Source organism: Meriones unguiculatus, chromosome 17 (genome assembly GCF_030254825.1).
Source record: "Meriones unguiculatus strain TT.TT164.6M chromosome 17, Bangor_MerUng_6.1, whole genome shotgun sequence".
Lineage (NCBI taxonomy): Eukaryota > Metazoa > Chordata > Mammalia > Rodentia > Muridae > Meriones > Meriones unguiculatus.
In genome coordinates, this window is record NC_083364.1 from 40,307,648 (window position 1) to 40,322,982 (window position 15,335).

Below are 15,335 nucleotides of genomic sequence, written 5' to 3' on the forward strand. Positions count from 1 at the left end.
AGATGTTTATCTCATATGGTATTTCATTTTAATTTGTCAATAAATAAACGTATGAAATAGTGGTCCAGGTACATACTATAATTTTTTTCTGCCCATAAAGTTTATATTTCTCACAAATTTAGTTATAAAATAGATGACAAAGTTTTGTATCTATTACCCATTTTTATTTGACATTTTTTAGGCACCGTTACTATATCCTAAAAATGATCTTTCTTTAAGATGTATTTAAAAAGTGTTATACTCATATCTTATTTTTATTTTGGGCCAAGGATATTTAAAAGACATTCATTTGTATTTATTTTGGAAACAAAGCTAATTATGATTAAATTTCAAAAACTGAACTAATTACTAATTTTGAAAGAATTATGAAAATAAATAAATAGCTTACTTCAGCACATTACCACTAGCTTGAAAAATACCACTCTGTTTACCTGAAGTGGGAGACTTGCAGCGCTCAAGTTCCAGGGGAACTGGACTATCATTCAGCTCTGTTAGGCCTGAAAATATAACAAGAGGAGGGGCAGGGAGAAAGAGAGGGAGAGAGAGAGAAAGAAAAAAGATAAATTTTGCTGGCATTTCATAGGTAATTTTTATTTTGTAATTGCTTCAGGCTTTTAATAAATGACAAACCAACCATACTTAATAAGTGACCAAAGTCCTTAGTAAATGTACCAAGAACAACAGGGAAAAAAAGTGCTTTAAAAAGGCATAATACAATCTTCTACTCCAAGAAGTTATTTTAAAAGCTATTTTAAGAGATCCTACAGATTTAAATTATTTATAACTGCTTTTAGTATTTTTATTTATATAAATGACTCATTCAATGGCATCGAGTTAAAACAAACACTGCATCAATCTCTTATTTCTAGTATTTCTTACTTTCCATTTTATCATTTTCTGGGCAAATACAACGATAAGTAAGGCATGGCAGATTAATATACATTGTGTGCTTCTCACAATCTGCAAATCTGCATTCTTATAACATTCATAAAATATCCTTTATCATAGTTTCCTATTTTGATGGATAACCTCATGTGCCTTTTCACTTGTTCATAACTATTGTTTGTACTTATCTATATCTACATAGCTGGATGAGTTATTGTGAGTGATGAAAATTGTCTTTGTTCCTATTCCTCCCTGTGACCTTTTTCTTTGTGCTGTTTCTAAAACACATACAAGAAGTGTTACTGTGGTTTGAATGTGAAATGTTCCCCATGGGCTCATGTGTTTGAATATTAGTCCCAACCAGAGCCACTGTTTGGGAAGGTTACAAAACCTTTAGGGAGATGTAACCTTGCTACAGGAAGTATGCCACGGGGGAGGGCTTTGAGATTCCATAGCCATGGTGGACTGCAGCCCCTCTACAACTATAAGCCAGCAGAAACCTTTCCTCCCTTAAGTTGCTTTCGTCAGGGAATCACAGCAACAGAACAGAAATTAGTACCAAGAGGTGGAGACAATTGCTGTGGTAAACCTGATCATGTGCTTTTTAAATTAATTCATTATCGTTTATTATGATTTATTCACTTTGTATCCTGGCTGTAGTCCCTCGTCTCCTCACCCACCCACCCTCTTCTTCCCATATGCCTCTCTCCTAGTCCACTAATAAGGGAGGACCTCCACCCCCTCCCTCTGACCCTAGTCTATCAGGTCTCATCAGGGCTGGCTGCATCATCTTCCTTTTTTGGCTTGGCAAGGGTGCACCCCTCCCACTCCCAGGAGTGGTGATCAGAGAGCCAGCCCCTGACACCCTTACTAGGGATCCCACTTGGAAACTGAGCAGACTATGGGCTACATATAAGTAAGGGGTCTAGGTCTTCTCCATGCATTCCTTGGTTGGAGTATCAGTCTCTGCAGGGCCCCCTGGGCCCAGTTTTTTTGGCTCTGTTGGTCTCCTTGTGGAGCTCTGTCCCCTCCAGGTCTAAGTCACCCTTCTTCCATAAGGTTCCCTGCACTCTGCCCAAAGTTTGGTTGTGAGTCTCAGCATCTGCTTTGATACCCTGGTGGGCAGAGTCTTTCAGAGCCCCCCCCCCCCGTGGAAGGCTCTTTTCCTGTTCATTGTCATGATCGTGTGCTTTTTAGGCCTTTGTTTTGTGGGAGGAATGTGGTAGATTTTGGAACTTTGGGCTAGAAAAGCAGCTGAAGGCTGCAAGTGGAGTTTAAGGGCTGTCCTAGTAGGAACTTGGAAGATAGGAATGCTGATAGAAAACAGACAATGGAGGCCCAGCTCATGAGAGACAAGGACTCTATCAAGAATGGGGCTAGGGCTATCTGCATGATTTTGGCCAAAGAATATGCATACACTCTTCCCACATCTGAGAATGTGCATGAGGCTGCATTAAAACATAATAGACTTTTTTTTGGGGGGTAGAGGAAATTTTAAGACAATACAAAATTCCTGCTATTTGTTATTACTGATTACATTTACGCATGTCTACAGTGAGAAAAGAGCAACAAATGGGACAGAGATATTAAAAACAAAACTGCAGGGTAGAGATGAAGTTAAAGATTATAGCTAAAGCATGTGCTGAAAACATGAGGCTGTAATTATTAAAGAGATTAGTATCAGTAAAGAAAAGCCAGCTGCTCTGTACTGAACAGCAGGAAAGGTATTCTGAGGATAAGACCTCATCCACTAAAGCCTCCAACTGCTGACAGGAAAGAGTGCGAGGGCCTTCTGGCTCCTGGAAGGCAATGCCCTAAAGGTTTTTGTTGTTGCTGTTGTTTTATTTTTTAGCTTTGGCATACAGAGCTATTACAACTGTGTTCCCAGGGGACCATAACTCCATGGTAGCTGGAATTAGAACTTGGCAGTGTTATCCATGTGCTGCTGGTTCTGGAATAATGAAAGATACAAGATTGAAGGAATCACAGATTCATCTTCCACGGTTTCAGTCATTGAGGCTAGGCATTGTGTGGTGAGGTTGGAGTACCCACAAGAAGGCCTCTGGGGTCATTGTGTGATGCTATGAAGATGGAGCCCAAGTTGTGCTGAAGACAGAGAGATGTGGATATGCCAGACCCACGGGACACCTGCCAAGGCAAGCTGCATACAGGTGGTACAAACTTCCTTGGAAGAGATGCATGGTGTAGGAAGCACATATGGGGGGGGCGGAGCCACCCAAGCCCCTTGAAGCTGAAGCTGGAGAGACTGGGCATGCAGTTACTGACTGTGTTTTCTCTACTGGGGTTTGGTCTTACTTTGTTCCCATCTGTCCTCACTGTGCTCCTACTTCTCCATTTTGGAATGGGAATATATACTCTGTGCATTGGAAGAAAGAATTTGTTTGTTTTTTATTTTTTATTTTACAGGGGTTGCTCGTAGGAGACGTTCCTGAGTCTCAGAAGAAAATTTGGACTTTTAAACACTGGAATGACCGCTAAAGACTATGGGCATGTTTCAAGTACTAATGCATCTGTATCACGGGATGCCCATGAGCATATGGGGGCCAAGGATAGAACTTTATGTTTGAAATGTATGTCCCTGGGGGAGAGTTGAGGTTTTATAGCACAGCAGCAGAAAAGAAATTAATATCGGGACAAAAAAAAAAAAGCAACCCTCATAAAATTTGCAAGCTCAAAATATAATGTCATATTAAAAAATGTGGCTTAACTCCTGTATTCATAGAGGAGATTTTGTAAGTTCAAAGATTTGAGTGTGTAAATGCTTTTTTGAATAAATAAGATCACAGAAGGAAGTCAATGATAGGGCTTAAACAGAAACAAACCTACAATTATAGTCATTTATAACGTACAGAGCATGTTCTGAGAAACGTATCACCTGTCATCATATGCACACACATCACACAGTGCGCTTCCACAGACCTGAATGGCATAGCCCTTAAAATGTCCAGGGTATATGAGTTCTTCTTCTCTGAATGCTTTTACAGTATGTACTATACTATTGACACTATAACAATTGGAAATCTTTGTTTCTAAACACACAAAAAACTGAAGATCCCAGGAATTTTTCTGCACCATCATATTCTCCTCAGAGTTTTGAGCATAAGCTTCAAGGCATGTTATTTGCTCTATTTCAGATTTCATTGGAAAATTTCAAGACTTTTTTTTTAATAATACAGTTATCCAGCCTTTTAATTTTTATTTTCAGTCATTATATTGTTGTACTTACTGATTAAGTATTCTATGAACCTGAAAGTAAACAATTAACTTAAATAGTATTGAGCATATTTTTTGCCCCAGAGATAAAAAGTGAATATAAGAAAGTTTATAACTAAATAAGCAATGAATATTAATTTACAGAAACACTATGACATTATCTTAGTTCTTGAATTTTCATTCACTTAATCAGGCCTTGTTATATGATATCCAATTAGAACTAGCAGGTTATAAAAAGATGTAGGTTACTTAAACCAGAAATATCAAGAAAAGTAACTTGGAACAACAGATAAGTAACAGACAGAATAAAGAATTATGATTAGTGACTGATGTGTGTATCTGTAAAAACTTCTGAAGATTTTACAAAGACTTTACAAAGGCTGACTTTGAATAACCAAGATTATGAATGCCTAATGCCCATATGTTCATTACAAGTAATATTTCACAACATACACTTCTAGGTAATTTATGCAAGTTATCTCTTTGACGTCTAACAGTACCATAGGAAAAGGTATATTATTACTCTCATTATACTGATAAGAAAAGGGGCAGAGACCATTGCACAAAGTTCCCAGGCTATATAGCTATTAGGAGATAAGATAAATAGGTCATCATAATATAATTAATAGGCAAGAAATATGAAGTATATGTTAAATCACATTTCATTTGAAAATTAAAATATAAAAGCTGAAGGTTTTGAAAAAACTTAGCTTCAAACCTGGAAGACAGATTATTCTGTAAAGTTCTTGTCACACAAGCATGAAGACCTGAGAGTGATCCCCAGAATCAACATTAAAAAATCCAGATACGGTGGCACTGAACTGTAACCCCAGTGCTGGAGGCACCCAAGATTGACCACCAGCTTCCTCATGTACGCACATGTACATCCGTGAGTGCGCACTTTTACATGCAGGATTACACGCACAGCTAAGCGTCTTTTATCTGCTTCTGTGCTTCTTACTGAATCTGCCATTTGTCTAGCTCCTTCACCTACCGTCTTGCTCAAAATGAACGGGAGGGTAAAACTATTTTCATGTGTTAGGTTACAATGGATCCCAAATCCACACTGAAGATTTTAGTTACTATTACTTAAGGCAGTTACTGAAAACTAATTATTTTGAAATACACATTTTTATGACTATGAGAATAGTGTTTTGTTCCCATAGAAAACTTGGAAAATCAGGAAACAGACCAAGGAGCTGTAAGTATATCATAGCTTTGACTTATGTTCTTCCTGTGATTCCTTTTTAATCTAATAGTAGGTTTCATATTCATATTTTATCTTTTCATGTCAGTCACAGTTTGGGAGGTCGTTACAATGCTATCATATAGTGTTCATGTGGCACTTAACATGGTATAATGATGTCAATCCCGGCACATGTGTGGTGATTCCCATCTCCTCACCCTCCTAAGAATTTTGTTCCTTTTTATTTCTCTTCCCTCTTATCACAAATCTTTCTAAATAGATTACTTCATGTTATTTTCTTTAAAATGAGAATAAAAAACTCACATCTTTTAAAGCTAAATGGTTTGAAAGAGGTGTGCTTTAGACCTGGGCTTTTGAGTGCCTCATCTGCTTAGTCGAAGGAGCTTTTTGGTTTCTACCTGCGCCTCCCTTCTTTTTGCTATAGTCCAGAAACTATCAGTACATGGAAATCTTTTTTGGGTTCACCTCTTCTGTTATCATCTTCCCAAGTTAACCTCTTACTCATCACTTTAAGGCATATATCTTAAAAAAAAAAAAAAGCCCCACTGTTTCCTTATTTTGTCATTAAAAAATAGGTTTATTTCTGGCAGGAAATACAATCCAGTGCTCTGACTCTGGCTTGTTTGGAAACCCAGAGCTCTGACTGCTTTCTTGTTACCTTGCAAAGCTTCGCGTCTCTATTTCTTGAATAGTCTTTTCTCCGATGAAACATAAAAATCAGGCATATAATTAGCCACTTGTCTAATTTTCTCCACCGCGGCATTGTTCTCTTCAGTTATAAGAGTCTGTCTATGGATTAATTTACCTGTATATTGTCAATAGCAACTATAAGTAAAAGGCCAGAACTACTTCTCTCACCATGGTATACCCAACTACTCAACACAGTAGTTGTTAAAAGAAAATTGAGCGAGCAGATCTTGGTGTTTATCACAGTTTATACAGATCATTCTTTTTTGTCCGAGATACTTTTCTTATCCTTCCCCCCTTTCCTTTCCTTTCATTCTGGACTTTGTGTTTAGGTGTTTATTTTTGCCTTCCCTTACTTTCAGTGCATTTTCAAACTTCCTTTGACTTACATGGCATACAATCAGTTTTTAACTGGCAGCATTTCTGACATCCTCAGAAACAGAACACTAGGCACTGACACAGCAGATGGAGTCTCACCCCATTGGCTTCCATACAACGATCATAATGCTGAAGTTGCTTAACCATCTGCTGTTTGATTACGTCATACATTAAAAAGAATATCTAATAGTTATAGAAGTTCTGTTACGGATTCAACCCAGAAGAGTTCTGCCACCCTTTAAGGGAGGTAGAGATAGTGGTTTTTATGCTATCTAACATATATGAGAAGAAATATCAATTATTTAAGAATCTTCTTTAACATAATAACTAGTCAGTAAGGTGAAATGGTAGAACTCAATGTAATTTTAAACATGTGTCTACTTCTCTTTCTAATGCTTCCACAAACAGTAATTTATTAAATATAGATATTTTCCTTCAGTTATAAAATTTTATTATCTTATGATACAAGAGATTTGGAGGCATAAATTTAAAGACTTATAAAAGGCAACTTCTTGGATCCTAAACTAGCTGATTAGCTAATCAGAAAAATAGACAAAAAAAAATGTTCAAATTAAGGAGCTCCACAAGGAGACCAACAGAGCCATAAAAACTGAGCCCTGGGGGCCCTGAAGAGAATGATACTCCAATCAAGGACCATGCATGGAGAGGACCTAAAACCCTGGCTCAGATGTAGTCCACAGACTCAGTCTCCAAGTGGAGTCTCTAGTAAGGGGAGCAGGGGCTTTCTCTGGCATGAACTCTGGCTCTCTGATCACCGCCCCCTGGGGGCTGCAGCCTTGTGAGGCCACAGAGGCAGACAATGCAACCAGTCCTGATGAGACCTGATAGGCTAGGGCCAAAAAGAAGGAGAGGAGGACCTTCTCTATCAGTGGACTACGGGAGAGGCATAAGGAGGAGAAGAGGGAGGAAGGGTGGGATTGAGAGGAGATGAGGGAGGAGGCCACAGCCAGGATACAAATTGAATAAATTGTAATAAATGATAATAATAAAAAGGGGGAAAAAGAAAATGTTCCTATTAAGCTATTTCATCAAAATTGAAATTATAAGGTTCAAATATGAGTGTGGTGTTACAGAATAACATGAAAGTTTTTAGAGCTATGAGACATTTGTAGAGTACCTAATTCATTTCAAAGATGTGAAAAAATTCAAATTGTTTCAGTATAAATGTTATTTTATTGATAGTGGTAATATGTGGGAAGGGAGTGGCTTTGGATTAGAATGATGAATTAGTTCCCAAGGTGACCAACAGTTGAGGCACTAAGTGGCACAGAATCACATGGTGGATAGTACATTAGTCTTAGTGTCACATGCACAGCAGTCTGTCTGACTTGTCCCTTAGGATTTTAAGAAACAAATCTCATCTCTTTCAATATTAAAATTTCTCATCTATGGAAGAATATATTAACTAACTCCCATTTCCTTCAAAGAGTTATAATGGCCATTAAACAAAAAGCAAATTTATTAGAACAATCAGAATAGATGAACATTCCATGGAAACAGGCTCTCTTCACAGATAGAGACAGACAGACTTTCATTTCTTAAGGTTAGGAAGCACTTCATGTAAGAGATACACTACCTCTATCATAGTAATGCAGGGCTAGAGAAACACAATCAGGTTATATATTAGCTAAAAATTAGCCCAAATTTTTATAAAATTCAAAAATATATTTGAATCATTAAAGAATCAAGCCCTCCATAACCTACAATGTTCATCCTCAAGAGAAGACTTTAAGACCTCCTATTTCAAGTTTCAGGGCTATATGAGCCACCAGAGGACCACTGGTGGAGACACAGAAGTCTTACCTCAGCCCTATATTATAAGAACCCTTCTATTCCATTTATGTAAGACGCTGGTTAGGAAAAAATTCTAATAGTTGCTGTAAAAGCCTAAGGAATCCAGTATTGACAAGAGTTAGTTCTATTCATCCAATATGAGAAGTTCCCACTGTTCAGGATAATAAAATAGCTTTCAGCCATGGTCTGTCTTGCTCTACCATCATTTATTTGTTTAGCTCAGAACTTGTGCTGGGTGTAGAGGGTATAAAGAATTTAATTTATTTCACATTTAAAATTTTATTTGTTGAATTTAAATTTCTAAGTTAAACTGATATGGGCTTCAGATTCTTGTCACATAAAGTACAAGTATAAAATACATAGCTATGTAAATGAACTGAAATAATACAATCATATTTGTACAAATCTTGTATGCCACAGGTACTTAATTAAAGGAACTAGTACAAGAGGGCTTAGATGGTAGTTCAAAAGGTTTATATAGAAAACTAACATATGAGTAAATCACAAGGGTGAGAACATATAGTTGGATTAAGCAGCATATTTTTATAGAAAAGCAATGGGAACTTATGTCTTAGACGATTTTGAATGAAATACTTAAAAGCTGAGAGACATTGTTGTTTTTATGGAGAGAACATAAAAATATTCAGCAACATTCAGAGCTTCCTAGTAATTTCTATGTGGTTGGTACTGTGGAATTCTGCAAGCTCAGAGCTTGCATTTATTTGTTCTCTATACTTCCCTTATCATATGAGTTTCACGTGTTGATTACAGAAAATAATAGAAAGTAAAACAATGAGAAATTGGTAAAACATGAACGTCACATTCTTAAATATTTTAGGATGTCAAAATTGTATTCAGATGTACTGGAAACTCTGGAAGGAAAGTTACAAACTCTTGAGGCTGGAGATGTGGCTCATAGGTAAAAAGCACTTAACCTATGCTCTTTCAGGGGTCCTGAGTTCATTCCTAGCAACCACATGGTGGCTCACAACCATTTATAGTGAGATCTGGTGCCCTCTTCCGGGGTTCAGGTGTACATGCAGGGAAAATATTGCATATATAATAAATCTTAAAAAAAAAAAGAAAAAGGAAAGTTGCAAACTCTTTATGTGGTTATATAGGATGGGCTATAAAAATGGTATAGAGTAGGAATCAGTAAACTTTAAAAAAGTACACAGAGAGACAGCTTTGTGAGCCATATGATTTTTTAATCAGCCCTGCCACTGAAATGTGAAATAAGCCACTGCAAACAGGTGAGTGAAGGAGTATAACAGCGTTCCAGTTAAACTTTATTATGGAAATTGAATTTCACATAATTTAAAATGTCTGGAGAGATGGCTCAGCGGTTAAGAGCACTGGCTGCGCTTCCAGAAGACCCGGGTTCAATTCCCAGCACCCACATGGCAGTGGGTGTGTATAATCCTGACATCCTCAGACAGACAGACATACATTCAAACATCAATGTACATAAAATAAAATAAATTATTAAAAAAATGTCAAGAAATATCCTAGTATCTCTCCCTGCTTTATGAGTAGCAGAAGCCAAGACAGATGTCAAGGTTGACACAGGTCACTGAGCAGGAACTGTGGACAGTACCCCCAAAGGGGTGACTGGTCGAGTAGAAAGGTAAAGAGCACGATGAGAAATAAGTCACAGTGGGTACCCCAGAAGGACTGTAAAGGTTTCACAGGAACCAGCTTCCGGCCAGGCACATTAAACTTGTAAAGTTTTACATTTAATTATGGGGTATAATTCAGTAGTAAGAAGATGTCTGAAGAAATTCAGGTAACAAGAATATACATGTTCAAATGTGTGTGTTGGTATGTATGTGTATGTGTTTTTATACAAGTATAATGCCATATATATATATATATATATATATATATATATATAGTGGCAAGCAACCCGATTTTCACAATATATATTAGCATAACATAGACATCTTTTCATGTTAATACTATTTACCCATAATTCCACTAGTTTTGTTATATCTATAGGAACACACCATCACACTTTCTGCACCAATGTTTAGAATTACTTATCTTACCCATCTTTTCATCTTCATTTGCTACCATAGAAAAGGTAAATACTATTCACCTTTTAGTTATTACTTTAATTTTTCTATGTCTCAGAGTGCAGTACCTAAAATCACCATTGAAATGTGCTTTGAGGTATCCTATTTTAATAAAATGCATCATATTTAGGAATACTTAGTTATCCCCAGGAACTGTAAAAGAATATTGTTAGATTGGTTAGAATAAGGTTACAAAATGGTCAAAGCACAACACTGACAAAATAAGAAAGCACTGAATTATTATTGACACAGTATGTCAGGTTCTTATTTCCAAGAATACCACAGCACTTCCTTCTTAAAAAGGAAACATGATGACTACTGGACCAATAGGACACGGTTTGAGATGGACACTGAAAACAGAGGTTGAGTGAGTGGGTACATGACAACAATGATTTGGAATACTTAAATCAAAATTATGAAAATTAAAAAATAAAATGATCAAAACATCAGAATGCATTTCCATAACAAAAACAAAAATTTGCATGCATGCTGAATGTGTTTTAAGAAAAACACATTACTAAGCATTCACGAACAGATTTAACTTAGGAATTATGACTTTAAAAAAAATAAAAGCTATTCACCTAACCTTTATAGAACTTACTCTGATAGGAAGTACGGATCCGTTTCGTTAAATCAGGATAAAAGTTAGACAGCCCACGCATGCAAAAGTTGTCTTTGGAACATGCCAGAGCATCAGCATCAGCAGCAGGCAGAGGAAAGAGAGAAAACAGTCTAAAGTGAAAGGAGGTGATATCATACCAGAATCTAGAACAGCCAAGGTGAAGAAATTGTAGCAAGATTAGGTAATCAAAGTAGAGAGGAGATATTTTAAAAATAAATCAATTGGAAAGGTGATAGATGAATGATGAGAATGCTGTAGCCATTTTATTTAGCCAAATTATCTCGTAAATTTGATGGCATGTTTATCTTAAGTGTTTTTACCATTGTGGAATTACTTGGTTTGTAATACAAAAATTACTTTGCTAATACTAAGATTATATTTAATCTTTGAGCAATTAAAAGGACAGCTTAGATACTTTAGTTTCTAATCTATTTTCTAATATTAAGTATGTACTCATTGATCACCTTATAAAATAAAAGAGACTGAGTTTTCAACTTCATCAGTTTTTCTCTATATCAATATCTAATCTGTAATCACTATTGTGGAACCCTAATGAGTTTGAATTACATAGGTTTTCCTAGTCAAAATAGTCACACTTCCCCTCATATCAGCTGTAACTGAGAGGCTGGGAGAGAAGCCACAGCTTTTCTGAGCAATCAGCGCTTCCAGCATTGCAGCACCTCCCTACCTGCCGCTGACATCTTCCCTTCTTGGATGCTCTGAACTTTCACAGTCACCTCTTTTCCAAACATGAAGTTCTTACTCTGATTCTTTTCAGAAGCTAGTGGCTGACAGATGCGGAGCCCACAGAGCTAAACTTTCCAGGGTACCAGGACAGTACCTGAAAGCTGAGACCCCCGACAAAAGCCTGGCAAGTTCGGAAGGACTAGTGCTGTGCCTCTGTAAGGCTCTAAATGAGCAAGTGGTCAAGTTTACAGGGGAAAAGGGAGCAAAGGAGGAGAAGGTCAGTCAAACGTCACCCGTCAAACAGGAAATTCATTTCATGTTAAAACTGACCTATCTACTATTTGGAAAATAATAACTACCATATATTATAAAGTAATCTTTTTGTGGCTATCTTTAGGAAAGGTATAAATATTCAGTTAGCTATTTGTAAAAATGGAAATGTAAAATCATTATCTACATGAATAACACAATCAAAGCAAACTTTTAAGCCAATTTTAAACAACTAGTGCACTCAGTAGATAATAAAAAATATAAAATTTATGGATGTTAAAGTCACCTTTTTAGATATATACTGAAATTCCAGTAAGATTTTGGATAATTCAGAGTATCAAAGTTTGGCACCATGTCTTAATTAAACTTTAAATTTCTCTTTTCTTGTAGTTGAATTAATTTGCTTGTCCTGCTAAGAAAAGTACCATGTTTCATAGTACTTAAATGTTGGAGAATGGGATTTATTGTATTATAAACATAAGTCAATTTAGTCACCATCAGTAAAGAACAGAGGACAGCCACAGTATAGTTACTTAAAAAATGAAAAGTGACTAGTGACCTTAAACTCTATTTGAAATGGGCTAACCATAGTAGAGAAAAGTTAATCTGTTTATTCCAAAAAAAAATTTTTCCCTCCTCCCCTCCCAATCCTACCCTCCCTCCCCGTTCTTCATGCATGCCCCTCCCCAAGTCCACTGATAGGGGAGGTCTTCCTCTCCTCCCTTCTGATCTTAGTCTACCAGATCTCATCAGGAGTGGCTGCACTGTCATCTTCTGTGGCCTGGTAAGGCTGCTCCCCCCTCAGGGGGAGGTGATCAAAGAGCAGGCCAATCAGTTTATGTCAGAGGCAGTCCCTCTTCCCATTACTATGTAACCCACTTGGACACTAAACTGCGATGGGCTACATCTAAACAGCTTTCAACCCAGAGTCCCAGTTTTCATATTAATAGGTTCTTATTTTTTTTTTGTTTATTTATTTTTTAGGCTTCCAACCTAAGAAGCTTGAGATGCTTCCTAACTTCAACAACAAATTGAACTTTAAACATCTCCCATGCTCATTCAAAACCTTTTGCTGTTTCTTCTAAATTCATTTATTTACATGTTGAGTCAGTATTACCATGCATTTGAATGGTATCATACAAGAAGAACAATCTGGAAGAAAACAAGTGAGCAAATCAAGTTCAGGTAGATTGTCCCCTACCTGCAATGAACTGCTTGTTTTTTCGAGGAGATCGGGGCTGTCGCTGGTATAGGTCACTTGATCTATAGAGGTCAATGGTCCCCATGCTTAACAATACTGTCTTCTGTATGAAATCCACCACAACCAACCCAGTGCAATTTCCAAATGCAACTCTAAGAGGAGGAGAAACATTGAACTAGAATGTATCATAAGCATGATTATTTTCATCTTGAAGTTAAAGATAAGATTACTAAAAAGTAATCTAAGATTGAGGACATAGCACAGTGATTAGTGTTATAAAGTCAAGAAATAAGCCCACAGTTTAACATAGGACAGAAAGATTGAGTTGAATATAAGAGTCATGACTGATTGTTGCAAAAAATAGAGATGGCTTATGATCATCTTCTTCATGAGTTTTATCATTTAAGCTGTGATTAGCAACACAGTCTTTAACTTGATTTTATAGTTTTACAGAAGAAACACATAAATCATTTGTCCTATGCAAAAAGGGCATAGGTCAAGAAATAGGCACACTAAATAGACACAGACACTTAAGTAAACAATCATGTCTTTTGCAAATAAGATCATGATTGTTTTGTTTCAAATAATGATTTTTTTTCTTTTAACCCTTCTTCCTATCCTCCCTTTTATCTGTCTTTAAAAACAAAACAAAAACCAAGGACTCGGTAAGTAGCCAGGCCCTCTTTGAACTATAATTGTCCTACTTTGTCTCTAGGAGACAGTTTGTACATCACCACACTTGGCTTATATTTAGGGTTTGAGTCCATAGTAGGTGAAAAATTATTCATCTCATGTTTGTTTCTTACATTCTCCTATGTATTAAAAGACAATTATATTTGAGTAATTTATTAATTGATTAATTAAAGCAGCTTTCCTAAGCAGGTGTTTTGGTCACCTGAACCATTAAGTTATATTAACTCTCATATCTGCCCATTTACAACATGCTGTCTAGCTCAACAGTTACATTCTGTCATCTTTGCTTCCTAAACTAGGTGTACACGCTGTATTGTTTATATGTTGTTTAGAAGCTCCATACCATTTCATTATTTAGTCTGAATTTTTTTATAAACTATATGCATAGTTTCAATCTGATTTTTCCATTTTGCTATACTGTTATTCTCATAAATAGAAGAATAAAATAAGACAGAACAAAACTTTTATCTACTCAAAATGTTTTCCTAGTTCAAATGAAGTTCTATATATTCCAGTTAGACAGATTTTGAAATCCAGAAGACATATGAGCTGTAAGACTCAGAAGAGGTTATATAACTTTGAGAAAAATTAATGAATTTTGTTCATAAGCTTCTCATAAAAATCAACTCAGAAAAATCTTAAGTACTCTGAAGTTTTCTATGAAAAGGAAAAACTAATTTTAATATAAGTAAATGTAAAATCTTTAGGCTTTGTGATATTGAAAGATAGCTAATTTTGTAAGCAATATTAAAGTTTTTATTACAATGCTCAGAAGAAAAATGGACAAGTAGAATGTATAGCAATGATAATGAATTTTTTATGTTGGATTTAAGGTATGAGGAGATGGTAACTCACACTGCAATGCTGGGGAAATCAGGAAGTGTCTGTTAAAGAATCTGTGAAGAAATTGAACTTAACCAACTTTAAACAATTAGAAAACTGTACTAAATATAATAAACAGTAGACAACAGAAAGAGGTCAGAAAAGAATGAGAGCCTCATAAGTCTTCTAGCTTAGCAAACATTTCCTGAGGTAAAATAACAACTCAAAAAATCAGTGATTTCATAGAATTGAAGGGACAGATATTAGGAAAAAGCAGCTAAAACCTAAGAGGGAATGTTAGAGAGAGCTGCACATGGAAACCATTCCTACAAAGACTGGTTATATATTAATCTGATATCAGAATATATATAATATGTTTGCACATACATATGTATGAGAAAAGAATCTAAGTAGAGTTACCAAAGAGTAGAGAAATGATAGAGACAATGCCTCAAATAGACATTCTACATCATCAAGTAAAAACTCTGGTGCCATAAGGGTGTAACATTTTTTGAGTGGTTGGCCAAAGGAACCTAACAGAACCACAAATACCACAGGTGTTTATTAACCATATTTCATGGCTATTGAACTTTTCACAACCTAATGGTAAGCTCCTATTGATGAAGACAGCACTTAAATATCTCATCAAACACAGACAAGTCGAGCTGGTGCCTAATTTAAGTTTCACCCCTAATGACCAGTGTTCATTGTGCTAGAAGGTACTCTGTCCACTATCAGAAAAGTAACCACCAACCTAGC

The 15,335-nt window shown here is 36.2% G+C and overlaps 1 protein-coding gene across 9 annotated transcripts in view; it reads right to left on the reverse strand.

The window, feature by feature from the left end:
* The window catches only part of Stxbp5l (syntaxin binding protein 5L), a 257,234-nt gene that overhangs the window by 69,441 nt on the left and 172,458 nt on the right, over window positions 1–15,335 (reverse strand). For 6 of the 9 annotated variants that reach the window (XM_060370356.1, XM_060370362.1, XM_060370359.1 and 3 more), the window contains exons 19-21: window positions 13,062–13,213; window positions 10,883–10,954; window positions 432–497 (exon numbers count right to left, since the gene is read on the reverse strand). In XM_060370356.1, the coding sequence (XP_060226339.1) occupies window positions 432–497; window positions 10,883–10,954; window positions 13,062–13,213 (290 nt within the window). The remainder of the gene's footprint in view (window positions 1–431; window positions 498–10,882; window positions 10,955–13,061; window positions 13,214–15,335) is intronic. The other 3 variants (XM_060370363.1, XM_060370360.1, XM_060370358.1) reach the window with 1 other exon arrangement.